Source organism: Staurois parvus, unplaced genomic scaffold (genome assembly GCF_062004578.1).
Source record: "Staurois parvus isolate SC_StPar_1 unplaced genomic scaffold, SC_StPar_1.0 ptg000230l, whole genome shotgun sequence".
Lineage (NCBI taxonomy): Eukaryota > Metazoa > Chordata > Amphibia > Anura > Ranidae > Staurois > Staurois parvus.
Window position 1 is genome coordinate 174,650 of NW_028318026.1, and position 26,203 is coordinate 200,852.

Sequence of the window (26,203 nt, forward strand, 5' to 3'; positions counted from 1 at the left end):
TCATTTTCTAACAACTTGTGGCAACAAATGAGATCTGCAATATACTCATCATGCTGCTTATCAAATTCCTTGGAGTGTCTACTTTCCAAATAGGGGTAATTTGGGGGGGGGGGGGTTTCATACTGGAATTTCAGAGCCTCCGAACCTGTCATAGGTAGTCAGAAAGTGTAAAGAGGAAATAAAGCCCTTTAAAAGCCTGAAGGTGCTTATTGGATTTCGGGGTCCTGTACGTGGCTAGACTGCCAAAAAGTCTCTCACATGTGGTACCCCCATACTCGGAAGAAGTAGCAGAATGTATTTTGGGGAGTAATTCTACATACATCCATGGCATGCGTAAGCAATAAATCATTTAAATGACAATTTTGTGTAAAAAAAAAAGTTTTTATTTTTAGTTATTTTCCAAACATTTGTGGTAAAAATCTATAAAATTCTTCTATTGACTCAACATGCCTCTCAGCAAATAGTTTGGGGTGTCTACTTTTAAAAAAAAGGGTCATTAAGAGGGGGGGGGTCAAGGACGCCTCATTGCTGGGATATCAGCCTTTTCCTGACATGTTAGTTTTATCCGGTTGCCAGTTTATCATAATAGCTTATTGCTATAATTGATGTTATAAATTAATAGATATGTTCTTACATAGAGACAGAGCTGATGTAGCCTTTGTCCATTTCTTTAATATATTGTTTTTAGATATTTTGATTACAATGTAATATAGCTGGAGATCTGTAACACCTCCCACTTTTGCACAGGAGATGATGGTATTTGTGACCTAGAGGTTCTGACAGATAGCTATGATTAAGGCCTCATTGGCAGAAATGTGTTGGTGTCCCTGTCATGACTGGATTTTAGCTTTTTGGACAATAAACTACATTCAAGGACCAACATCTGACTGCTGTGTTTTTTCCTACGGTTTCTATAATAACCTGATCCATTTAAAGAAATCTGTACTAGAGAAAAACAGAGGCAGTCATTCTGGACTTACAATAGAAAATGCAAGTCACCTGGCTGTTTACAGGCTCCACAATATTTTGACAGAATGAGTTACAGAATAAGAGCATGCATTAGAAAGTCAGAACTCCTATCTGCATACTTTTTTGATGTCAGTGTCTCAGAAAGTATTGAATCGGCATGACAGTGCAAAAACTAGTATTTTCAGAAGTAGATGTCAGCAGTCTACATACTTCTGTCAGAACAAGTTTCCATTAGTATGTCTAAGATCTCTGTTTGCTCAGGGGTGCTATCTTACATTTAGTACTTCCTAACTCACCTTCACCCTCTATATTTATATTGATACTTCAGCAAAAAAAAAAAAAAAAATAAGGTACGTACCTACCCTTTTAAGTTTAATGACGGAACCATAGCTTTTCAATGGTTCAACCACTTTGGCTTCAAGTCTCTCAACCTGATAACACATTAAAAAAAAAATCATTAGCACAATCACAATACACATCATATTCCAGATGTATTTACAGAAAAGTAATGCAATACAAACTCTGTTGAAACATTTAGGCATATAGCATACTGCAAGCCTTTCATCATATAACATACTGGAAGCTGTCACTCCAGATTAACCTCCTTTGCCATCTACTGGTTTGATGTGCAATTACTACCGCTCCAGGTATACTGTATACAGAATAACTGTGACCAAGGAAAAACTTCTCAGATCAGAGTCTGTTGTTGTCTGAGATGAAACTGTGGATGCATCTAAAGCAGAATGAATTTGTTGTAAAACATTTTGAAAACCATTATTTTCCTTCCACTTCACAATCATGTGCCACTTTGTGTTGGTCTATCACATAAAATTCCAATAAAAATACAATAACGTTTTTCGTTGTAACATGACACAATGAGGAAAATTTTAAATGTTATGAATACTTTTTCAAGGAACTGTATCTGACAACAGTATACCAGGTGGCTGCAGGAGCAGGGTGCGGTTATTCGCCCTAGGGTGAATGAAGGCAGGGAAAAAGGTCTAAAAAGTAAAAATCAAAAAGCAGAAACCCATTTATTTTCCAATCATTTTTATTAAGAAACATTTTTTTCAAATAACAAATAGTGAAAATAGACAAATTTCATGTCATAATAAGTAGGTTTCAAGCAACACATAATGGTTTAACGAACATAGGACATACAGTCCTAAAGTAGTGAGTGTGCAGTGTAAATTTTCTGTCCCCTCAAGCTGTACACTCACTACTTTACATTGTAGCAAAGTGAAATTTCTTCAGTGTTGTTACATGAAAATATAATATTTACAAAAAATGTGAGTGGTGTACTCACTTCTGTGAGATACTGTACATTAGGAAACCAGAGAATCTGTATAAAAACAATTGAATAATTCAAACAGACAGTCTCCATCATTAATCCAACCATATACAGGTGACGAAGGTAATGGTGGGGTAACGGGGGAGAGGAAGGCTGGAGAGGGGCAGGAAAAGGGAGAGTCGGGGGGGGGATGTAATGGAAGGGGAAAGGAGAGAACCATTGTTCGTAAACCTAAGAATACACACAGAACGAGTGTCATTCGAAGCATGATAAATGTTTTAGAGCGAATAGGGATTAGTCTCAACTAGCCCCAGAGAACAAAAGAAAAAGGGATAGTAAAAATTAAGACAGGAAAAAGAAAAAGGAGAGGGTCGAATCGGAAGACATCAAGGCATGGTAATGTATCGAATCCACGGATCCCACGTTTTATCACATTTTTTAGTATTGTTGTGTAGAATACAAGTGAGTGTCATTAATCACGATCCAATTCAATTTATTCTTCACATATTCGAGTGGGATAATCGATTTCTTCCAATGTCTAGCAATACTAAATTGTCGCTGCCAACAGCATATAAGTGAGCAATTTAAGGGATATTTTAGGAATTGTATTTGGATATTTATGAAAGAGGGCCGTCTCCGGGGATCTATCTGCGAATATTCACCCCTGTCACCGTATAGATAAAATTAAATATGCGGATACAAAATCTGGATGCTATCATACATTGCCAACAGACGTGATACATAGAGCCCATCTGGTGGCAACGCTGAAAGCACATCGGTGAGGCAGATGGATGCATCCTTGCAGTCCGAGTTGGGACCAAATACCATCGTAATAGTATTTTATAATTTGCTTCAATTAGGGTGGTATTGATGGAAACTTTAGATAATGCCAAGGCAATATCTTGCCAATCAGATAGATCGTAAGTAACATTCAGGTCCCGTTCCCATTGATCCATATAGGGAAACCAACAACTCGGATCAGTAAGGAAAACATACACCGTAGAGATACGACCTCTAGAGAAATCTTTATTTTGGCAGGAAAGTTCAAAATTGGTAAGAATGGGTGGTCCGTCTAACATCATTTTTGAGTGGATAAAAGACGACTTGAATAAAACTAAAGATTTCGGTAGGAGGAATTTGCAATTTATCTTTAAAATGTTGGAAGGAGTAAATTCGGTCACCCTGGCGGTAGTCTATCCGCAATAACCCCTTACTGATCCACCATTGGAATGGAGCCGGAACTAAGCCAGGTATGAATTCAGGGTTACAAAAAACAGGCTCCAAAGGCGTGTGCAGGGAAGCTAGTGATTTTCGATGGCGCATGCTATCCCAGATTGTCAAGGAGTAAAACAGAGTGGGACACAATCTAGGAGGGCGAGATCAATTGGAAAGCCAAAGTAAAGAACCGACTGCTAAAGGATGGCAGGAGAGAGCTTCAATAGAAACCCAGAGGGGAGCAGATCCTTTAGCAGTGGTATAGGCCAGTTGAGCAATTTGGGCAGCTAGGAAATATGCTTGATGATTAGGAAGGCCACCTCATTTTTTTGAGGCATATAGTGTCTTCTGGTTCATCTGAGGTCTTCTATTGTTCCAAACAAAATGAAGAACCTCAGTTTGTAGGTGCTATATCTCACATCTTGGAATTGGCACCGGTAAGGTCAGAAAATAATATAGCAATCGAGGCAAAAACGTCATTTTAATTGAAATGATCCTACCAAACCAGGATATAGAGTAAGCAGCCCAACGGCAAAAATCATCTCTAAGTGGTTTAAAAAGGGGGGGGGGGGATAGTTTGCTTTATATAGGGTCTCAGTAGAAGCAGTCAGATTAATCTCTAAATAGGGCAAAGAATTGCATGCCCATTGACAGTTATATGTAGTCCTAAGCTGTTGTTCTATAAAAATAAGAGGGTAACAAAACATTAAGGGCTATTGTTTTCTGAGGATTTAAGGAAGGCCCAGAAAAGTCAGAGAAGTGGCGCAAAAGAGATAGTAGATTAGGTACGGTGGTCAAAGGGGAGGTAATATACATAAGGACTTCATCAGCAAATAGAGCACATTTATGTTCCTGTCACCCACAATGGACACCATGGATTTCGGGATGAGAACAGATCGCCATAGCAAAGGGTTCTATTGCCAATGCAAAAAGCAGTGGGGAGAGTGGACAACCTTGTCTAGTGCCGCGTCGAATTGGAAACACAGAAGATATGTAACCTCTAATGGACACTTGAGCCGAGTGGGTATTATATTGTGAATAAAATAGTGTAAGAAATGCAGGACCAAATCTGAAAGCTTGCAAGGTAGTAAACAAGTATTCCCAAGTTAAACAGTCGAAAGCTTTATGAAGGTCCAAAGAAAGATGCAAAAACTCCCGAGAGAGGGAAGCATCCCATTTAGAGCAGACAGCGGAAATCAGAACGATGGACAGATGAATGTGATCCAACGTTTGGGCGACCAGATATGAAACATGACTGGTCTTTGTGAACATACTGTGCCAAAAAGGAATTCAGATGCAAAGCCAAAAGTTTTGTTAGGATTTTCAGGTCACAATAACGAAATAAGGTGATAATTGAGGATATCAGTCCTTATTAGGTTTAGGAATGATGCTAATATATGCTTTGTTCTCATCTAAAGGGATCACACCGTCCTCTCTTAAAGAACTGAAGTAAAGTGCCATATGGGAGAGAAGTTGTTCAGAAAAGGTTTTGTAGTAAGTGTTCGGTAGGCCATTGGGGCCTGGACATTTATGTAACGATAGTGTTTTAATAACTTTGCTAAGCTCATCGCTAGTGATAGGTTGTTCCATAAGTTGCCTGTGGGCCTCGGCAAGGGATGGAAGCAGCAAGGACCCTAAAAAATCTTGAAGCAAAGAAGGCTCAACAGGCTGAGGTTGACTGTATAGAGTAGCATAGAAATTGTGCAATTCCCAAAGGATCTTCTGAGGATCCTGTGAGATATGACCCTCCAAAAGCCTGAGCTTAGGAAGCGCCGAATAGGTATGTTTATGGGCAAGTTTACGCGGGAACCTGGTTTGTCTCGCCATATGAAGAATTTATGGTTCATCCAACGCAGTTGTTTTTCCACTTTCATGGTAAGACAAAAGATTAAGTTCTAAACGAGCTTGCTCCACCTTAAGTAACAAGTCTGGAGTTGGGGCAATTTTGTGTTGGGCTGTTAAAGCCTCATACTCCTTAGTTTTGGCAGAAGTCAACTCTTCGTGAGATCATTTAAGTCTAGAGGATAGTTAGATGATAGTTAGAGGATAGTTAGATAAAAAAACCTCTAACAGAGGCTTTATGAGCTGTCCAGTTAATAGCAGGGGTTGTATCTTCCGTTTTATTAATGGTAAAGTAAGAATTTAAGTGTTCCACTACTTCTAGGCAGACGGACTCATTGCTAAGAAGGGACTCATTCAATCGCCATTGTGGCTTGGCCAGGTTGGTAGTTAAGTTAGAAAGCGTCTGCATCACAGGGTCATGGTCTGACCAGGGTGTCGATACAATTTTGGCTGAACGTAATTTGGATAGCATCTCCATAGGGAGAAAAGGTGATCTATACGCGAATAACGATTGTGAGCTCTAGAAACATGGGAATAGTCTCTTGAGGTAGGATTGGCCTCTCTCCAAGCAACTATCAAATTATAGTGACACAAAACTTGTGCAAATTAGCGACTTTGTTTGGGAGGGGATTTAAGGTTAGCTGTATGCGATTTGTCAAGTGTTTGATCCAAGGCTAGATTTGAATCCCCTGCTATAATGACATCGCCTTCCAATTCAGTAGATAAAAGATTGAAACAGGGATCGGAAAAAGGCTACCTGATTCACGTTAGGGGTATAATAAAATCAGAAAGGTCACTAGATTTCCCTCTAAATGTCCTTTGACTAATAGAAAACACCCTTGCGCGTCTCTTTAGGGGTGTGGAAATTTTTTAAAAAACTACTTGTCCAGGGACTAAATCGGTGTCCCAAGCTACTTGTCCTGATAAAAAAATCCCCATAAATTTGAACCAGAACTGTATTTAAATCTGCTTTAAGTAATGTCCGGGGCTTTTAAAAACAAAAAGGGGCTTTATGGTGACTTAAATGCTTAACATTTCGCTGTATATCTCCTCCTTCCCTCCCTGCCTCACTCCAGCCCTGCACCCAGGGACTAGCAGGGAAGAGAGAGACATTGCAGTGTAATGAGCTCGTCAGGAAAGGGGAATGTTGGGATTATCCTTTATTCATTTAGCTGCCAGAGCTGTTTTTGCATTATTTGCACACGTTTAGAAAATCATTTAAGGCCTGAAGATTACACAAAACCCCCAAAACATTATATATTTTCTGAAAGCAGAGACCCTAGAGAATAAAATAGCGGTAGTTCCAATTTTTTATGTCACACAATATTATCACAAAGGTCTACGAAATACAAAATTTCAGTAAAAAATACACTTAAAGTTAATTTTAGGGCACAAAAATCAATAAATTATAATTTTTTTTGTAAAATATAAAAGATGAGATTGCATCGAGTAAATGTATATCCAACATGTCAAACCTTAAATTTGTGTGCACTCGTGAAATGGCAACAAACTTCAGAATCCTATATTTTCTATAGAGGGCATTTTAAAGCCCCTTATAGGACATCAGTATAGTGTTACAGAGGAGGTCTAATGCTAGAATTATTGCTCTCATTCTGGCATGCGCAGCGATATGCAACGTGTAAGGCAATCAACGTTTTCACGTGTAGGCGCCAGAGCGTGTGCTTTTACATTTGTGCGTGTGTATATATGGGGGTGGGGGGCCCTGAAAAATTGGAAGGGGGGGAGTTATATGCTTGGGTGTAACTTTGATTTACAAAAAAACAAACAATTTTTACTTAACTTTTTTTTTAATCACATAGGGGACAGAAAGCCCCCATATGTGATGATTTTTTGGTGACAGGTTCTCCTTTTTGAGACATCCAGGGTCTAAAAGACCCTGGATGTCTCCCCTGTGCTCCACTGAATGCAATGCAGTGCACATCGCACCGCATTAATTCTTTTCCGGCCTTAATGACCAGGAATGTGTCAAACGGGGACCTGGAAATGATGTTACATCACTTCCGGGTCAGAAGAAGGGGAGGGGAGCAGATGTGTCCGCTCTCCTCTCTCCCCTATACCATATCCCGCTGGCACACACTGAGCCAGTCCTGGGCCCATAGACGTTGAAAGAAATCAAAGTAGCTATGAGTAGACCAACTCACCCACCTGTTTGGATTATGGAGTATCTGAGACCTGTTTGGAAATCCCGAGATGACCCTCAAGTAGAAATAGTAAAAAAAAAAGAAAAAATGAAGAAAGAAAATAATAGAAAAGAAAGAAGAGATGCTGAAGCCAAGGAATGGCCAGCATCAATCCAAGTGGCAAAATAACAATATGCAACCAAATATCCCAGACGCAAGGTCAAGGAATGGAAGAGTCTCCACCAAAGCAAAGCAGTGAGGAAAGTTTTTCGATTAGGGAGAGCGCATAGACTCTTCTCGGCACCATGGGCTCTTGTGAGACATATACATTAAAGGTTCCCAAAACCAGAAAACTAGTGTACCTGACATATAAACAATCCAACCAATAAACATTTAAAGGACAATAGGATTAAAAAGGTACAAAATATATAAAAACCAATGCAAAAACGTAAGTGGAGGCCAATACTCCATAATGGGACCACAAATAGAAAATCAAATATTAGCCAGCAGAGTCCTTAGGGGACCCGATGTGGGGTTTCAGGTTTCTTCCTGGGGGAAAAGGACCACAGAGGTGAAAATGGGGGAGGAGGTCCATCGGTTTTGGGTTGGTTCCGCAAGGAGGGGCTAAGGGAAATAAAGCCCAAATTCAGCAAGATTTTCTCCCCTTCGGGGAATGTAGAAAAGGTGTAGGATTTGCCATTATAAACAAATTGTAGATGAAATGGATAGTTCCATCTATAGCGGATATCCCTTTGGATTAGGGGTGAAAGCAATGGTTTCAACGCCCTCCTTTTCTGAATGATAGCTTGAGAAATATCGGCAAAGACTTGGATCTTGTCCCCATATACTTCCAAATCCGGATGTTCTCTGGGGTATCGCATCACCGCCTCCTTAATTCTGAAGAAGTGAGGTTTAACGATCACATCCCAAGGCGTCCCATATGGTTTAAAGGGGACCAGAGCTCTATGGATACAGTCTATTTACATGTAGATTTCATCAGTAGCCGGCACTGCTGATTGCATAAGGGAATGGGCGACGGAAGAGATGTCTTTAACCGTTTCCGGAAGACCTCTAATCCGAAAGTTGTACCGGCGGGCGCAGTTCTCAAGATCATCTATTTTATTATAAGCTTCATCTAGATGATCATGTAGGTTGGCATTCCTGTTATAATTTTGGACACTCTGTAAACTGTATCATCAACTTTAGATTCGAAGTTCTTCAGGCGATTTCCAATCTCCCCGAAATCCTGTTTCAGATCAGAGGCCAATTTTAGTGGTAGCTTTTTCCAATTCTCTCTGTAGTAAATCAGCAAAATGAGCAAGAAGAATGTAATCCCCTGAATAGTGCGGGGGCACAGATGGAAAAGCAGGAGAGTCCACTGGACAATCAGGAGCTGAATCATGGCCGCTGATTTGGCTAATAAATACAGTCAGGTCCATAAATATTGGAACATCGACACAATTCTAACATTTTTGGCTCTATACACCACCACAATGGATTTGAAATGAAACGAACAAGATGTGCTTTAACTGCAGACTGTCAGCTTTAATTTGAGGGTATTTACATCCAAATCAGGTGAACGGTATAGGAATTACAACAGTTTGCATATGTGCCTCCCACTTGTTAAGGGACCAAAAGTAATAGGACAGAATATTAATCATAAATCAAACTTTCACTTTTTAATACTTGGTTGCAAATCCTTTGCAGTCAATTACAGCCTGAAGTCTGGAACGCATAGACATCACCAGACGCTGGGTTTCATCCCTGGTGATGCTCTGCCAAGCCTCTACTGCAACTGTCTTCAGTTCCTGCTTGTTCTTGGGGCATTTTCCCTTCAGTTTTGTCTTCAGCAAGTGAAATACATGCTCAATCGGATTCAGGTCAGGTGATTGACTTGGCCATTGCATAACATTCCACTTCATTCCCTTAAAAAACTCTTTGGTTGCTTTTGCAGTATGCTTTGGGTCATTGTCCATCTGCACTGTGAAGCGGCGTCCAATGAGTTCTGAAGCATTTGGCTGAATATGAGCAGATAATATGGCCCGAAACACTTCAGAATTCATCCTGCTGCTTTTGTCAGCAGTCACATCATCAATAAATACAAGAGAACCAGTTCCATTGGCAGCTATACATGCCCACGCCATGACACTACCACCACCATGCTTCACTGATGAGGTGGTATGCTTAGGATCATGAGCAGTTCCTTTCCTTCTCCATACTCTTCTCTTCCCATCACTCTGGTACAAGTTGATCTTGGTCTCATTTGTCCATAGGATGTTGTTCCAGAACTGTGAAGGCTTTTTTACAAGTCGTTTGGCAAACTCTAATCTGGCCTTCCTGTTTTTGAGGCTCACCAATGGTTTACATCTTGTGGTAAACCCTCTGTATTCACTCTGGTGAAGTCTTCTCTTGATTGTTGACTTTGACACACATACACCTACCTCCTGGAGAGTGTTCTTGATCTGGCCAACTGTTGTGAAGGGTGTTTTCTTCACCAGGGAAAGAATTCTTCGTTCATCCACCACAGTTGTTTTCCGTGGTCTTCCGGGTCTTTTTGTGTTGCTGAGCTCACCGATGCATTCCTTCTTTTTAAGAATGTTCCAAACGGTTGTTTTGGCCACGCCTTATGTTTTTTCTATCTCTCTGATGGGTTTGTTTTGTTTTTTCAGCCTAATGATGGCTTGCTTCACTGATAGTGACAGCTCTTTGGATCTCATCTTGAGAGTTGACAGCAACAGATTCCAAATGCAAATAGCACACTTGAAATGAACTCTGGACATTTTGTCTGCTCATTGTAATTGGGATAATGAGGGAATAACACACACCTGGCCATGGAACAGCTGAGAAGCCAATTGTCCCATTACTTTTGGTCCCTTAACAAGTGGGAGGCACATATGCAAACTGTTGTAATTCCTACACCGTTCACCTGATTTGGATGTAAATACCCTCAAATTAAAGCTGACAATCTGCAGTTAAAGCACATCTTGTTCGTTTCATTTCAAATACATTGTGGTGGTGTATAGAGCCAAAATTGTTAGAATTGTGTCGATGTCCCAATATTTATGGACCTGACTGTATATCAGCCATTTCCCTATCCAGCAGGCAAAAGCCCTGGGAATCATGGCCTGGTGACAGGGCCGCAGCCTGTGAAGGAGAGCTGGCAGAAGGAGCAGAGTGATCACTCACGTGAGCCAGGGAGCCGTCCCGGGACTGGAGGAGAAAGGTTGGGCCCTCTAAGGAAGTGGCAGTGTCTTTCTGCAGCCAAGGACATCCGGGAGCCAGTGCTGGTCGCCATCTTGCCGCCCCCTCCCTTCTTCACCATGGCGGTGCAGGAGCTTCCTGCGGACTTTTTGGCAGGTCGGATTGGCATCGGGGAGATCCCCCACCTCCTCCACAGTAAGGCCAGGCAAGCGGTGGGGAGGAATGGGGTCGGGAGCCACTCTAGTTACCCCCAAAGGTACTGGGAATGTGTGGAGTGGTTATGGCTGCATCCACTCCGGCAGCCTGCGCACTCCCCAATTATTTATTTAGGCATCTGGGTAACAGAAAGGGGGGTTTGATATATTCTTTATAGAATACTCAAAAGGTCACATTGTTTTTGTATATTTTCTAATGAAAATCAATAAAATATTTGAACAGAAAGAAAAAGGTCATTTTACCAGAATGAAAAATTTAGAAAAGGCTGCAAGGACCAATACCATAAAATTATTTCCAGCAGGCTTAAAGTGGAGTTCCACTCAACCTATCAAAAAATAAAAGTCAGCAGCTACAAAAACTGTAGCTGCTGACTTTTATAAAACAGCCACTTACCTGTCCCTCGGTCCTGTGGTGTGTCCCCCACAGCTTGTTTCACTGGCCGTCCTGTATTCCAGGAGGCCGGCATCTTCAGTGTGGGCACCCAGCTGTGATAGCCTGCGGCTTCACAGCCGGGTACCCACTTCGTGGGTGGTCCTGTAGTCTTCTGGGACCTGTCACGTGTCCAAAAAGACTACAGGGAGGGAGGACACCTTCCGCTTCCGATCGCCTAGGTGATCGGACCGAAAGTGGGAGCGGGTACCTGTCAAATTCGGGTACCCGCTCCCCCCCCTGCTCCCCAAAGGTGCCAATCCTTAATGGGGAGTGGGGGAGCAGTCCTTAAAGCGGAACTTCCCCTTTTGGGTGGAGCTCCGCTTTAACCTAAACATATGTGCGACAATACATATTAAAAAAAATAAAAATTTATAAAAACTGGGGAAAAAAGTCAAAGATGAAACCTGTTTGGTTGAAACAGACAACAGCACACTTGTTTTGGGACTTTGCATGCACCCCTCTATATAACAGTCAAGGTTGTTACCTCTGCTTGCCGATAATCCTGAAGTTTGGCTAGTTCATCAGCAAAGCATTTCAACCCATGTTTAAGGTTTGGTGTTTCAGTGTCCGCATATGCGTGAACCTCTCTCACTAGGAGATCTGCCTTGTCCCGCAATCTGGCAGTTTTCCGCACATAACCAGCATAGATTTGGCACAGCTCACCAAAGTGCTTCTCCACATTGCTAACAGTTTCTTGAATTTGCCTTGTTTGATTGTCCCTAGGAGGAAATACACATATAGAGCAGATAAATAAATGTATATGTTTATGAAGATATACCAAGTGAGACATCTCTGGGGATCCTCTCAGAAAAGCAATGATGAAGTTTACCTTTACAATATAGCACAAGCATTTCATACAGATTTGGTTCTTACAGTAAAAATTGCTGTCCTAACTACAGTCAAATGCCCAACATGGAAGATCAGAGTTCATGCTGGCTCGTCTTTCTGCACAGCAGAGATCATATGAACAAATGCCTAGGATTTGGGTAATTGGATTCCCATTGTGGGGAACTCAGCAGTATTTTTGTACTTCTACAGCTCTTTATTTATCCATCAGAGGCAGACGGTGAACATAGGTTTAAGTTATTATTAAGTTAATATCTGACTATAGAAATTCTTTAAAAAAGACCACCCCCCCCAACCACTAAAGAAAAAAAAAAGGGGTTTGGTGGATGCAACTCTGCATGATGCTCTTAGAGTGGTTCTAAAGCCTAAACATTTTTACCTTAATGCATTCCTTGCATTAAGGTAAAAAAAATGTTTATGTTAAAGTACTCTTACTCCTTCACGCCCACTAATACTTACCTGAGCCAGATCTCGATGCATCGCTGTGCAGGAGACAGCAATGGCTCTCTGCTCTTCTCCCTGCTCTCACAGGTTTTGCTGAGAACAGCGGGAGCCAATGGTTCCTGCTGCTGTCAGTCAAATCCTGTAACAAGGGAGTGGAGAAAGAGGACTGGCCTTGCCATCTGTGTCAATGGACAGAGGCAGCATTGCTTGGAATCGGGCATGCAGGTGTGCCACCATAGAAAGTGGCTTTCTATGGTGGCACACCAAGAAGAGGAGGAGCCAGGAGCACTGGCAAGGAACGTGAGAAGAGGAGGATCGGAGCCACTCTGTGCAATTCCATTGCACAGAGCAGGCAAGTATAAACCTTTTTGTTATTTAACCACTTGCCTACTGACCACTTTAACCCCCTTCCTGCCCAGGCCAATTTTCAGCACTGTTGCACTTTGAATGACAATTGCGCAGTCATGCAACACTGTACCCATATGAAATTTGTATCTTTTTCACACAGAGCTTTCTTTTGGTGGTATTTAATCACCACTGGGTTTTTTTTTATTTTTTGCACTATAAACAAAAAAAAGAGCACAACATTTGAAAAAAAATGTTTTTGCTTTGTTTCTATTATAACATTTTGCAAACAGGTAAGTTTTCTTCTTCACTGATGTGCGTTGAAGAGGCTGCACTGAGAGGCAGCACTGATAATCAGTGCAGATGTCCTCAGTAACACTTGCCGCTTATTGGTAGTACTTTCCTCATGCTGTGACAGCATGAGGAAAGTGCTGCCGATAACCGAGAACTGTATTTACTTTGTGATCAGCTGTGTCATTGGACACAGCTGACCATGTGGTAAAAGGCCACTGTGATTGGCCTTTTACCTTGTCATGTGATCAGCTGTGTCCATAGGACACAGCGATCAAAGACAGCGTCAGGCGCGTGCCAGTGGGGGTGTGTTCTGGGAGGATGTCATGACGCCCTCCAAGAACTGGACAACTGCACTGTAGTCATCATGTGGCTATAGCCCAATTGTCAAGTGGTTAAAATAAAATTAAATGTAAAAAACAACATTTAGGACTTTACAAACACTTTAAAACATCTTTAATCATTTGTTATATTTTCTTATTCTCATTTAGTTCAATCCCACGTTCTAAGACATTGCGGCACTAATAACAGTCTCGCAGCTTCCTCCTGGGAAGGCAAAATCACTAGTGCTTTTCAGGGGGATCTCATCTGTAAACTGCAAAATCTCATGGAAAAAGGCTTTTTTTGCTTTTATACGTCGCCATCGTTTCAGCAATATGAGTGCTGGGTAGTCTAATGCTGCTTACTTTTGCTGTAAAATATTATAAAACAATAACAAACAGCCCCAGATCTCGTACAGCGCATACACAAGATCTGACATTGGTGGGCCAGCAGTGACACTGCGGAAGAAGAAGCTAGCCACCAATGATGTTTACTATTCAAAAGGGTGACGCGAGACTAGGAGAGAGGAAGAGCATTAGCATCAGGTAACACAGAATCCAAGGGGGCAAGTAATTATACGAAGGGCATACAAGTCAAACCGGGACTTTTGAGTTTATGTTATAAAAGAACAAAATTTCAAGGAGCGGAAGCTACATTTATACACTTATCCTAGCGTTTAAATAATGCCTGGAAAGCTTTGGCATAGACACATTTGTCAGTACGCCTGAACCATCCTAGGAGCCTGCTTTACTTCATCATCAGTGCTGAAATTCATCTCTTGTGCAATTTCACGACAGGTTATGCGTTGATTATCCAGGATCAGGAATTCCACGCACTCAATGTTCACAGGAATGACTGCTGTGGGCTGGGAACCACATCGGCCGGGACCGTATGGCCACAGTTGAAACGTTTACACCATTCAAATGCCTTAGTGGGGTGCATCTCATCACAGCACAGTGCTTGAAGTCTTCTGTAGATATTAGTGGGTTTTACGCCTTTGTTCACAAGAAACTTCATCACCACACGCTGTTCCATGCACGCACTAACACTGTTGTCTACCATCTTGATTAATGATCTCTGGACTGGCCCGCGACATGTGCGCCGCCTATCAGTAACAGGACGCACTTGTCACTTACTACTGCGTATCGTACCGCCATTCTAGCATCCCTTTTTATACCTGTAAAATTAAAAAAAGTCCCAGTTTGACCTGAATATCCCTCGTAATTAGATAAGAGTGATGGTGGCTGTTATGCCCATAAAATGTTAAAATGGTTCTAAAGGCAGAAGGGTTTTCTTTTACCTTAATGCATTCTCTGCATTAAGGTTAAAAAAACCTTCTGCATGCAGCTCCCGTCCCCAACCCTTCCATACTCACCTGAGCCCAAGCTCGATCCAGTGACGTGCACAATGGCAGCATCTCCTTACATCTTCATTGGCTCAGAGACAGCAGTGGGAGCCATTGGCTCCTACTGCTGTCAATCACATACTCTGTGTGTCTATGGACACGGGGTGGCTCAGGAGCGAGCAGGCACGAGTGCTCCCATAGCATGTGGCTTGCTATGGGGGCATTTGGTGGAAGGGAAAGAGCCTGGAGCGCCAGTGGGGGACCCCAAAAGAGAAGGATTGAGGCTGCTCTGTGCAAAACCACTGCACAGAGCAGGTAAGGATAACATGTTTATTATTTAAAAAAAAAATAATAAAAACTATCCTTTAACATCACTTTAAAGTGTTACTAAACCCAGGACCCTGCATCCACTATCTGGTCTCCAACAGTACACAGACCATGGAAGTGCAAATATTTTAGTAAATATAAACTGCTAAATACCTTTTCTCATCAGAAGTTAGAGCAGTCTTGTGGCTTCTATATGTGTCCAGCCCAGCACTAGCTAAAGCTTGTAGGAGGATTTTTCTTTTTCCGCTCTAGGAGGATGCAAAACCCCTGACCTGTCTGACCAGTGCTGATTGGCCCTGTGCTGATCACATGCACTCTCCCAAGAAACAAAAAAAACCTCTCTAGCAATACACACCAAACTAAGCATGTGCAAATGCCTACCGTTCAGTCTGTCTTATCAGGAGATAAGAGGTGGTCGCTTGAAAAAGGGGAAGAACAGAGAAGACACGATTAAACGACCATTTTACACAGTGCAGAGGATTAACCCCTTAGGTTCCACAGTGAGTATAACAAGCATGCTTTACTGCATATACAGACTGATTTTACGGTTGTAGGTTTAGTAACACTTTAAGCTCTCATAAGAACAAGGCAAACATAAACAGTATTATATAAAAGAGGTACAAATACAGTTCACAGGTGTATTTGGAAATGCTAGAAATGTCTATCAGATCTGAAGTCCTGAGATAAAGCTGTGACTGTATAGACATTCCATGGCCATTACACTGTGCTTATGCTAAGTAAAGGACTGGTTAGTTTCTTATTAATCAGAGTAATGTATCTTCCACCCTGCAAGGTCCAGAGTTGAGTTCCGCAGTCTACAGTTCAGTTTGTTTGGTTGCCAAATACATAGATGGATTCAGTTTCTCCTCTGCATTAGTAATGATTTCTATCCACCAGTGCAGAAAAGCTGCTTATGAATAATTTGTATTTCTTAGACCCTTACGGGTGGCTCACGCCAGTCCTTTATAGTGTTCTTAACCTTGGTAGGTGGACTTCCCCACCATTTAATCACTGGGATTGGCTGTCACAATAATCACAGGCCACTCCCTGGCTCTCAATCATAAACAGTAACAGTGGGTCATAGTATTGGGGTGCCAAGTGAGCACACTTCCAGCGCAACATGACTGCACTGACTGCTGTGGCACCACAGAGTTAGAGCCCCCCAATGTACTGCCATATACACACATACAGCCAAGTGGTTAACCACTTCAAGTCCCGATACTTTCACCCCCTTCAAGTCCAGGCCAATGTTCAGCTTTCAGCACTATCACACTTTGAGTGACAATTACTCAGTCATGCAACACTGTACCCATATGAAATTTTTATCCTTTTTTTGAGACCGATAGCGCTTTCTTTTGGTGGTATTTGCTGACCACTGGGTTTTTTATTTTATGCTATATAAACGAAAGAATACCAAAAATTTTGAAAAAAACATTTTTGTGCTTAGTTTTTGTTATACAATTTTGCAAATAGATAATTTTCCTAAGGATGCACCGAAATTTCAGTGGCCAAAACATTTGGCTGAAAACACCCCCATCGCTGTTTGTCTGATATGAAAATAAGCACTGATACAGGTGCTGAAAATAACCCTGTCGCCACCCCTCAGTGTTTCTCGGGGCTGGGAATAGAGATAAGTGCAGGAAAGATGGCCCCCACTCATCTCTATGCCCTTGGAGGACCGGAACGACGGCACTATGTCACTTGCGGTTACGATGCCTTATAAACAAGGCCATATCTCCTTATAAAGAGGATCTGTCACTGCTTATTTCTGATAGGAATAAGGCTAGGTTCACATATGTGCACATATGTGCGAGTGGTGCGGCTGTGGATCTGCACAAAAATCTGTGCAGCCACACCACCCGCACAGAGGAATGCGGACCCGCGGGAAGATGCCATTTGTTCTAATAGCATGACACCGGCAATGGAAAATGCACCCATACTGGGAACAGAGGCTCCCGTGCGGGCCGCGTTTTCAGAAGAAGTGCAGGGACTTCTTCCTTGCATGTCACAGGGCACGGGAGTCCATTCAAATGAATGGTCTCTTGTGTCCACGCAAAACGCAGCCCGCACAGCCGCATATATGTTAACCAGGGGTAAAAGTGATTAAAAATTTTTTTTATTTTTTTAAAAAGGGACAGTGTAAAAAAAATAAAAATAAAAAGTTTAAAGTGCCCCCATCCCCCCGCGTAGTGATGAAGGCAAACTTAGGCCTTGCCCAGATATTTACACGGTGTTCAAACCACACAAGTGAGGTATCGCCACAAACGTCAGAGCAAGAGCAATAATTCTGCCACTAGAACTCCTCTAACTTTAAACTGTAACCTGTAGAAATGTTTAAAGCGTCACCCATGGAGATGTAGTTTGATGCCATTCCAAAGCATGACATGTTGGGTATCTATTTACTCAGCGTAACATCATCTTTCACAAAAAAATTGGGGTATATATAATGTTTTTTCATCATTAACACCTTCCTGCCAGCGCCTCCCGGTCCTTTAAGAGTTTCAGAAGCCGGGACAGCGTTTAGGGATCATGTCACGATTGTGAAAGGTCCCGTTCGAAAGAGCAGACCGGGACCTTTTCGTGAGTACCAGACATGAGTGCTGGGAGCGCGCGGGGTGCGTGCTCTCAGCACATATGTTTTTTGTTAATTGCACGCAAATGTGCGGGCGCTCGGCGTCAAGGCCCAGACGCCGGGAGGCCAGACATTTGTGTGCGGCCGATGTGAAGAGGTTAAAGTGTATTTTTTTTTTTTTTAAAAGTGTTTGAAAAATATATTAATTTTTAAAAACTGTCCATTTCGGTTTTTGGCCAAGTGCATCCTGAATTTTTGGTTTCGGCACTACAATTTTCATTTTGGTGCACCACTAAATTTGTCTTCATAAATTTAGCCCAAAATGTTTTCTGCTACATTTTTGGCATAAAAATTACCCAAAACAGTTTATATTATTTAGTCTGTGTGAAAGCTATAGAGCCTACAAACTATGGGATATATATTTGAAAACTGATCAGTTGAGATCCTAAAATGCCAGATGCTGGTATGGCATATCGCAGTGATCAGGATGCTGGTATGGGGTATGGAGGTGATCAGGACGATAGCATAAGGTATGGCAGCCACTGGAATGGCTGGCACTGCAGCGTGTGAGTGTACAAGCAGCCTGACAGGACACACTGCAGGAATGCTTCCCTCTGATCTCACACAGAGCATAGAGAAGCGATCTTTACTTTCAGTTTCATTGTTTACTATGTGAGTGCTGTGACTGGTCACAGCAGTCACATGGTAAAATACCATGTGATCGCCCAAATACAGCGGTAATGTGATCTGCGGTGTCTGGGCGACACACAGATCACTGGGCTGAGTGCTCTGTGAGCCACGCAGCAGCGATCGATGCAGGCTGACGTACAGGAACGTTAGCCCGCATTGGTGCCACTTCCAGTCTGCCCTCTGTAGAATGCGGGGATGGGAAGAGGTTAATAACTGTCTGAACACCAACATAGGGAACAGACTCTTCATAACTAATCATAAGTTTATTCAACTGAATTCAGGGAAAGACCAGTGGCAACCAGATAAAGATTTTCTCAGCATTTTCTAATGTCAGTACAATCGCATGTTCCTCAATTCAGTAATGGAAACTGGTTAGAGAGACATGGGTCTTTTTTATCACATCTGAAAATGCTAGTGACCTGGCTTATACAATGAGGCAATACTAATGCCCCTTTCACGTGGGGCGGAGTCCGATTTACTAGATAGACAGATCCCCTGCCGAACAGAGCGGGCAGATGACAGGTCTGCTCAGTTTATGCAGAGTGGATACGGACCAAGCTCTTACACATGACTGCCTCTGATCCAATCTGCCTAGATGGAGAGGGACGGATCTCCTTTTGTTTGTTTTTAGTGGACTGGATTGGAGGTAGGCAGGTGTAAAGGGACACAAATCCATTTACAGGAAACCCACAGGTGAACAAATCTATTTACAACCACTGGTCCATAGGGATGAATAGACTGCTCGATCGAGTCCGCCTAAAAAACTGACAGGAGGACCTGACTGGAATAGTTGTATGAAAAGGGCCTAACTCCCTTTATTTCTAGATGACACAGCAGTACAGAAATCTATGGTGCTGTAATCTGCAGCTGATGCTAGGACAGTGAGACTTGTGGTGTTGCATGTAAACATTCACTGTAGGCGCACATCCGTAGTGTGGAAGGGCAGGATGGGGTAAGAAGGTAAGTGCACTTTATGTGTGATGTGTACTTATCCTTTAACCCAGGGGTCTTCAACCTTTCAAAGAGCGAGAGCCAATTAAGTGATTTTGTAAAAAGCTGTGGGCCACAATGAACTATGGGGTTTTACAGCCCCAAAACCACAAATGTAAATGGAGCCCTTACTGTCCTGAGCTCCCTATAAGGCTGCTTTCACACTGATGTGCTGTGGATTACCCGCACCGCAGTGGCACATGAGGCTTTCCTGTGGGTTAGCTGCACTGAGCCAAAGACTTCTATTACATCTTGCGGGTGTGGTGGACTTTCTGAAAGAGCACCAAGTCCACAGGATTTACAAGAAGTCTATGGATCAATGCAGCTGACCTGCAAAAAAAGCTGCAGGTGCATTTGGTATCACTCCTCCTGGCACAGGAGCCGGCGCTACATTGGCTTATGTGGCTCCTGTGCCCTCCATCGCCTGCTTCCGGCTCCATGCACTCCGATGCTCTGGGATGCGGGTCGGCAACCCGTTCATCTTGATCTGAGCCTGCTGACCCACCATTCCACAGTATGGATATGCGATTCCCTGGTTTGAGGTCACGGGACACATCAGAGGGCTGGCTCATGTGGCCTGTGAGCCAGGGGTTGAGTAACACTGTTTTTAACAAAAGGCAAGTTTACTGTTCTTTAGAATTTGTGGGGGAGGGGGCTGACTGTGGCCAAAGGGAGTAAAAAAAAGTCACAGCAACAGTGGGAATATACAATGCCTCAACCTTGGTGGTTAGTGGGAGTGAAAAGCTTACATGTTACCCGTGGTCAGTAGGAGGAATAGTGCCCTATTGTCAGTATCAGTGGGAGGGAAAGTGCCCTATCCATCATATCCATAGGAGGAATAGTGCCCTATTGTCAGTATCAGTGGGAGGGAAAGTGCCCTATCCATCATATCCATAGGAGAAATAGTGCCCTATTGTCTTTTTTTTTTTAAGGTTTTTTTTTTTGCAGTCTGTGTACCATTGGGGAAACGACCCTTCACTTCCTGACCCAGAGACGCAACAGGAAGGGAGAGGAATTTCCCTTTGTTGGAAGTTGTCCCCATTGGAAGATTTCACCTCATCTCCTGTTCTGGGGACAGCTTGGAGGCTCCATTCACATTTGCACATGCAAAAACATACATTTCCGGAACATATGAAAAGTGCGTGTTGTGCTCGCGGTGCCATTAACGGCTTTCAGAACGCAGGAATAAAAATGGACAACAAAGGTGGAAAGTGCAAACAAGGATAAAATATGCAAACTGAAACGCAGCAAAATCCTTTGTGAGCTACATTTGTAGCACATAGGGAGGTTAATTGAGTTCAATGGGCTGCACTATAGGGGTCTCACGAAACAAGTACAAAAAAGAGCGAACATTAGGACATTGTATCCTGGAGATCCACCTGAAGGGAATGTCCCATGGTTACGTATGGTGAATAATGAGGAGAGACTTGCAGGGAATGTCCCCATGGTTATGTACGGTGAATAATGAGGAGAGACTTGCAGGGAATGTCCCCATGGTTATGTATGGTAAATGATGAGGAGACACTTGCAGGGAATGTCCCCATGGTTACGTATGGTGAATAATAAGGAGAGACTTGCAGGGAACGTCCCCATGGGTACATATGGTGAATAATGAGGAGAGACTTGAAGGGAATGTCCCCATGGTTACGTATGGTGAATGAGGAGAGACTTGCAGGGAATGTCCCCATGGTTACGTATGCTGAATGAGGGGAGACACTTGCAGGAAATGTCCCCATGGTTATGTATGGTGAATAATGAGGAGACACTTGCAGGGAATGTCCCCATGGTTACGTATGGTGAATAATGAGGAGAGACTTGCAGGGAATGTCCCCATGGTTACGTATGGTGAATAATGAGGAGAGACTTGCAGGGAATGTCCCCATGGTTACGTATGGTGAATAATGAGGAGAGACTTGCAGGGAATGTCCCCATGGTTACGTATGGTGAATAATGAGGAGAGACTTGCAGGGAATGTCCCCATGGTTACGTATGGTGAATGAGGGGAGACACTTGCAGGGAATGTCCCCATGGTTACGTATGGTGAATAATGAGAACACTTGCAGGGAATGTCCCCATGGTTACGTATGGTGAATAATGAGGAGAGACTTGCAGGGAATGTCCCCATGGTTATCTATGGTGAATGAGGGGAGAGACTTGCAGGGAATGTCCCCATGGTTACGTATGGTGAATGAGGGGAGACACTTGCAGGGAATGTCCCCATGGTTACGTATGGTGAATAATGAGGAGACACTTGCAGGGAATGTCCCCATGGTTACGTATGGTGAACAATGAGGAGACACTTGCAGGGAATGTCCCCATGGTTACGTATGGTGAATAATGAGGAGACACTTGCAGGGAATGTCCCCATGGTTATCTATGGTGAATGAGGGGAGAGACTTGCAGGGAATGTCCCCATGGTTACGTATGGTGAATGAGGGGAGACACTTGCAGGGAATGTCCCCATGGTTACGTATGGTGAATAATGAGGAGACACTTGCAGGGAATGTCCCCATGGTTACGTATGGTGAATAATGAGGAGAGACTTGCAGGGAATGTCCCCATGGTTACGTATGGTGAATGAGGGGAGACACTTGCAGGGAATGTCCCCATGGTTACGTATGGTGAATAATGAGGAGAGACTTGCAGGGAATGTCCCCATGGTTATCTATGGTGAATGAGGGGAGAGACTTGCAGGGAATGTCCCCATGGTTACGTATGGTGAATGAGGGGAGACACTTGCAGGGAATGTCCCCATGGTTACGTATGGTGAATAATGAGGAGACACTTGCAGGGAATGTCCCCATGGTTACGTATGGTGAATGAGGGGAGAGACTTGCAGGGAATGTCCCCATGGTTATGTATGGTGAATAATGAGGAGAGACTTGCAGGGAATGTCCCCATGGTTACGTATGGTGAATAATGAGGAGAGACTTGCAGGGAATGTCCCCATGGTTACGTATGGTAAATAATGAGGACACTTGCAGGGAATGTCCCCATGGTTACGTATGGTGAATAATGAGGAGAGACTTGCAGGGAATGTCCCCATGGTTATCTATGGTGAATGAGGGGAGAGACTTGCAGGGAATGTCCCCATGGTTACGTATGGTGAATGAGGGGAGACACTTGCAGGGAATGTCCCCATGGTTACGTATGGTGAATAATGAGGAGACACTTGCAGGGAATGTCCCCATGGTTACGTATGGTGAATGAGGGGAGAGACTTGCAGGGAATGTCCCCATGGTTATGTATGGTGAATAATGAGGAGAGACTTGCAGGGAATGTCCCCATGGTTACGTATGGTGAATGAGGGGAGACACTTGCAGGGAATGTCCCCATGGTTACGTATGGTGAATGAGGGGAGACACTTGCAGGGAATGTCCCCATGGTTACGTATGGTGAATAATGAGAAGAGACTTGCAGGGAATGTCCCCATGGTTACGTATGGTGAATAATGAGGAGACACTTGCAGAGTCCAGCACACATCCCCCCAATACACACCTGGAAGGGAGGGCCATGTCTCCCTGTGTAGGATGAGATGAGCCCGCTATGAACACACAGCAAGGACCAGGCTGACCTCCTTCCCCCGGGCTGTCAGTACAGAGCCGGCTCTCCACTGCCCTCACACAGCCCTTACCATCCCCCACACACCCCTCACCTAGCCCTGGCCTCCGGCGTCTGGCTCATGTTGATGATGGCGCAGCCTCCTGCATCGCCTCTATAGCCCAACCCTCTCAAGCCCGTCACCGGGGCAACTGGTCGGTAAGGTAATCGAGCGGCGCGTCTGGACTGACGTCACCAAGATGGCGGCCGCCTGTGTTACAATGATTGGGGGCTGTGCCGGGGAAGGTTTAGTGCTCAGTCCAGGGGGTCCTTCACGGGACATAGGCTGCCAATGCAGACCCCCCCCCCCTCACATTCTTGTAGTTGTGCAGTTCTTTGTACAGACATGGCAAATCCTGGTCCCCTCTGACACAGCAGCCATTACTGCATAGCCTGGAACACGAGGGGGGATACACAGGCTGCTAATGCAGACCCCCCCCCCTCACATTCTTGGTGGTCTGTTGTACAGACATCGCACACCCCGGTCCCCTCTGTACACAGCCGCCATTACTGCATAGCCTGGAACACGAGGGGGGATACACAGGCTGCTAATGCAGACCCCCCCCCCCTCACATTCTTGGTGGTCTGTTGTACAGACATCGCACACCCCGGTCCCCTATGTACACAGCCGCCATTACTGCAGAGACTGGAACAGGAGGGGGGATACACAGGCTGCCAATGCTGAGATCCCCCTGACCTTCTTGGTAGTCTGTTGTGCAGACATGGCGCACCCTGGTCCCCTTTGTATACACAGCCGCCATTACTGCAGAGCCTGGAACACCAGGGGGGATACACAGGCTTCCAATGCTGAGGTCCCCCTGACCTTCTTGGTAGTCTTTTCTGAAGACATGGCACACCCCGGTACCCTCTGTACACAGCCGCCATTAGTGCAGAGACTGGAATATGAGGGGGGATACACAGGCTGCCAATGCTGAGCTCCCCCTGACCTTGGTAGTCTGTTTTTCAGACATGGCACACCCCAGTCCCCTCTACACACAGCCACCATCACTGCAGAGACTGGAACACAAGGGGGAATACACAGGCTGCATTTCCCTGTGATGTGTTAATGTATTAATTTTCACAAAGTCTGCTGCCTCAGTTTTTATGATGGCAATTTGCATATACTCCAGAATGTTATGAAGAGCAGATGAATTGCTATTAATTGCAAAGTCCATCTTTGTCATGAAAATGCCCCCAAAAAACAATTCCACTGCATTTCAGCCCTGCCACAAAAGGACCAACTGGCATCGTGTTAGTGATTCTCTCAATAACACAGGCCCCTTGCCAAGCTTCCTGTTGGGGATTGGCCAGGATTCATCAAGAGTAATATGGTAGGACCCAGATGTTGTAGAGTTTCCCTTTAAACTCTAATACATCTAGCAGCCTGTGTTTGTAGAAGCAAGGTTTTTGGCTCATCTTCCTGCCTCCCTTATTTCCTCTGTACAGTTCTGCAGCTGGCATTTATCTCTAGTTGCTGGCCAAGGTTATTCTGTAGAGATTAGGAAGCCTTTTGAGTGAATAGAAAGTAGGAATGGAAAGTATGCCTTGTGACATAGTCGTTGGTATATACGCTTGTAAGACGTTTTCTATAACTCACGTAACAGATGAGGGCACAAGCCATCTGTTGAGTCAAAACAGCGCTGTTTTTATTAAATTAGTTGCTTCCTTCCAAAGTCCAGAGTTTTATCTGGTTTTGTGGTAATTGCTACTACATTTTTGGTGCATTGGCCGAGAAACCAGGTGTAACTACCGAGACAGGTGGTTTTCCCACCCTGACCCGCAGGGCTCGGTCCGGAGCTGTCCCCTGGGATCTCTGTGTTGTTTCAGGCACCACTGGACATTTGTCTGTGAAATCACACAATATCCTAGTCACCCGCTCCGAGGATCGACCTGCTGGAGTCTAAAGAACCCACACTGGGGAACCAACTGCTAAATAGTGAAGCTTCACACATCGGGAACAGGTGAGATCTTTGCCTTTCGGGTTATAAGAGTCAGTCAGGACCTCTCAACAGTATTCCAGGGAAGGAGAGCTTGATCACCTCCCGAGGTGCCCCTGAATTGGATGATTGTGCATCCTTGGGCCATACCTCCAGGTAGTAATTTTGGGTTGGAAAGTCTGGTGTGTATGTGAGTGAATGAGATGTTGCTCAGCAGCGAAGCCAGAGTTGACCCTGTGTAGGTGCAGTTCTGATTACTGGGGCTGATATCGTTCTGTACAGAGTCACCAATAAGGGGAAGCATTTGTCTTTTAACCCTATTGTGTCGAGGATCCTGGATCCCTTACCAGGTTCTCAATCCAGTCCCCTATCTCTCTGTGTCTGTCTTGGTGTCTCTTAGGAAACAATATGGGTTGGTGATCAGTCAGTCCAGACCCGCTTAGAGTGCATGATCAGTACTTTCAGGAGTGGGTTTTGCAAAACCTGTAAACCGAAACTCAGTTTTAAAAGGTTAGAAACACTGTACGAGAAAGGCTGGCCACGTTATGGAAAATGTTGGCCGCCCCAGGGTATGTTTGATTTATAGAGACCATTGCCCGATTGTAAGAAACATTAGGTGTATAGAACACTAAGGAAATGTATATGTGCAGCAAAGTGGCTAAATGGTTAGCACATCCACCTGGCAGTACTAGGGTCGTTGGTTCGAATCTCAGCCATGGCACCACCTGCCTGGAGTTTGCATGTTCTCCCTGTGCCTGTGTGGGTTTCCTCCGGGTACTCTGGGTTCCTCCCACACTCCAAAGACATGCTGGTAGGTTAATTGGATCCTGTCTAAATTGGCCCTACTATATGTATGTATGAATGTAAGTTAGGGACTTTAGTTTGTACGCCCCTTGAGGGTTAGAGACTGATGTGAATGTACAATATATGTGTAAAGAGCTGCGTAAATTGACGGCGCTATATAAGTACCTGAAATAAATAAATTTATTATTATTATACAGTATTTGGCGCCAAAGGGTTTGCTCAGCGCTGTACAATAGCAAGGGGGACAGAACCTGAGACAACACAGAAACAATACAATACACGGGTTCGAGGGCCCTGCTCTTTCGAGCTTACAATCTAGGAGGGAGGGGATAGTTGTACAGGAGGAAATGGCTGTGGGGGATGGAGTGGTGGGAGGAGTGGAGG

At 43.9% G+C, this 26,203-nt stretch overlaps 1 protein-coding gene across 1 annotated transcript in view; it reads right to left on the reverse strand.

Annotated features, from left to right (window-relative positions):
* The window catches only part of CIBAR1 (CBY1 interacting BAR domain containing 1), a 57,319-nt gene extending 34,055 nt beyond the window's left edge, over positions 1 to 23,264 (reverse strand). Inside the window, exons 1-3 of the mRNA XM_089679667.1 lie at positions 23,134 to 23,264; positions 11,792 to 12,026; positions 1,332 to 1,400 (exon numbers count right to left, since the gene is read on the reverse strand). Coding sequence (XP_089535793.1) covers positions 1,332 to 1,400; positions 11,792 to 12,026; positions 23,134 to 23,162 — 333 coding nt within the window. The 5' untranslated portion in view covers positions 23,163 to 23,264. The remainder of the gene's footprint in view (positions 1 to 1,331; positions 1,401 to 11,791; positions 12,027 to 23,133) is intronic.
* Between the last annotated feature and the right edge of the window lie 2,939 nt (positions 23,265 to 26,203).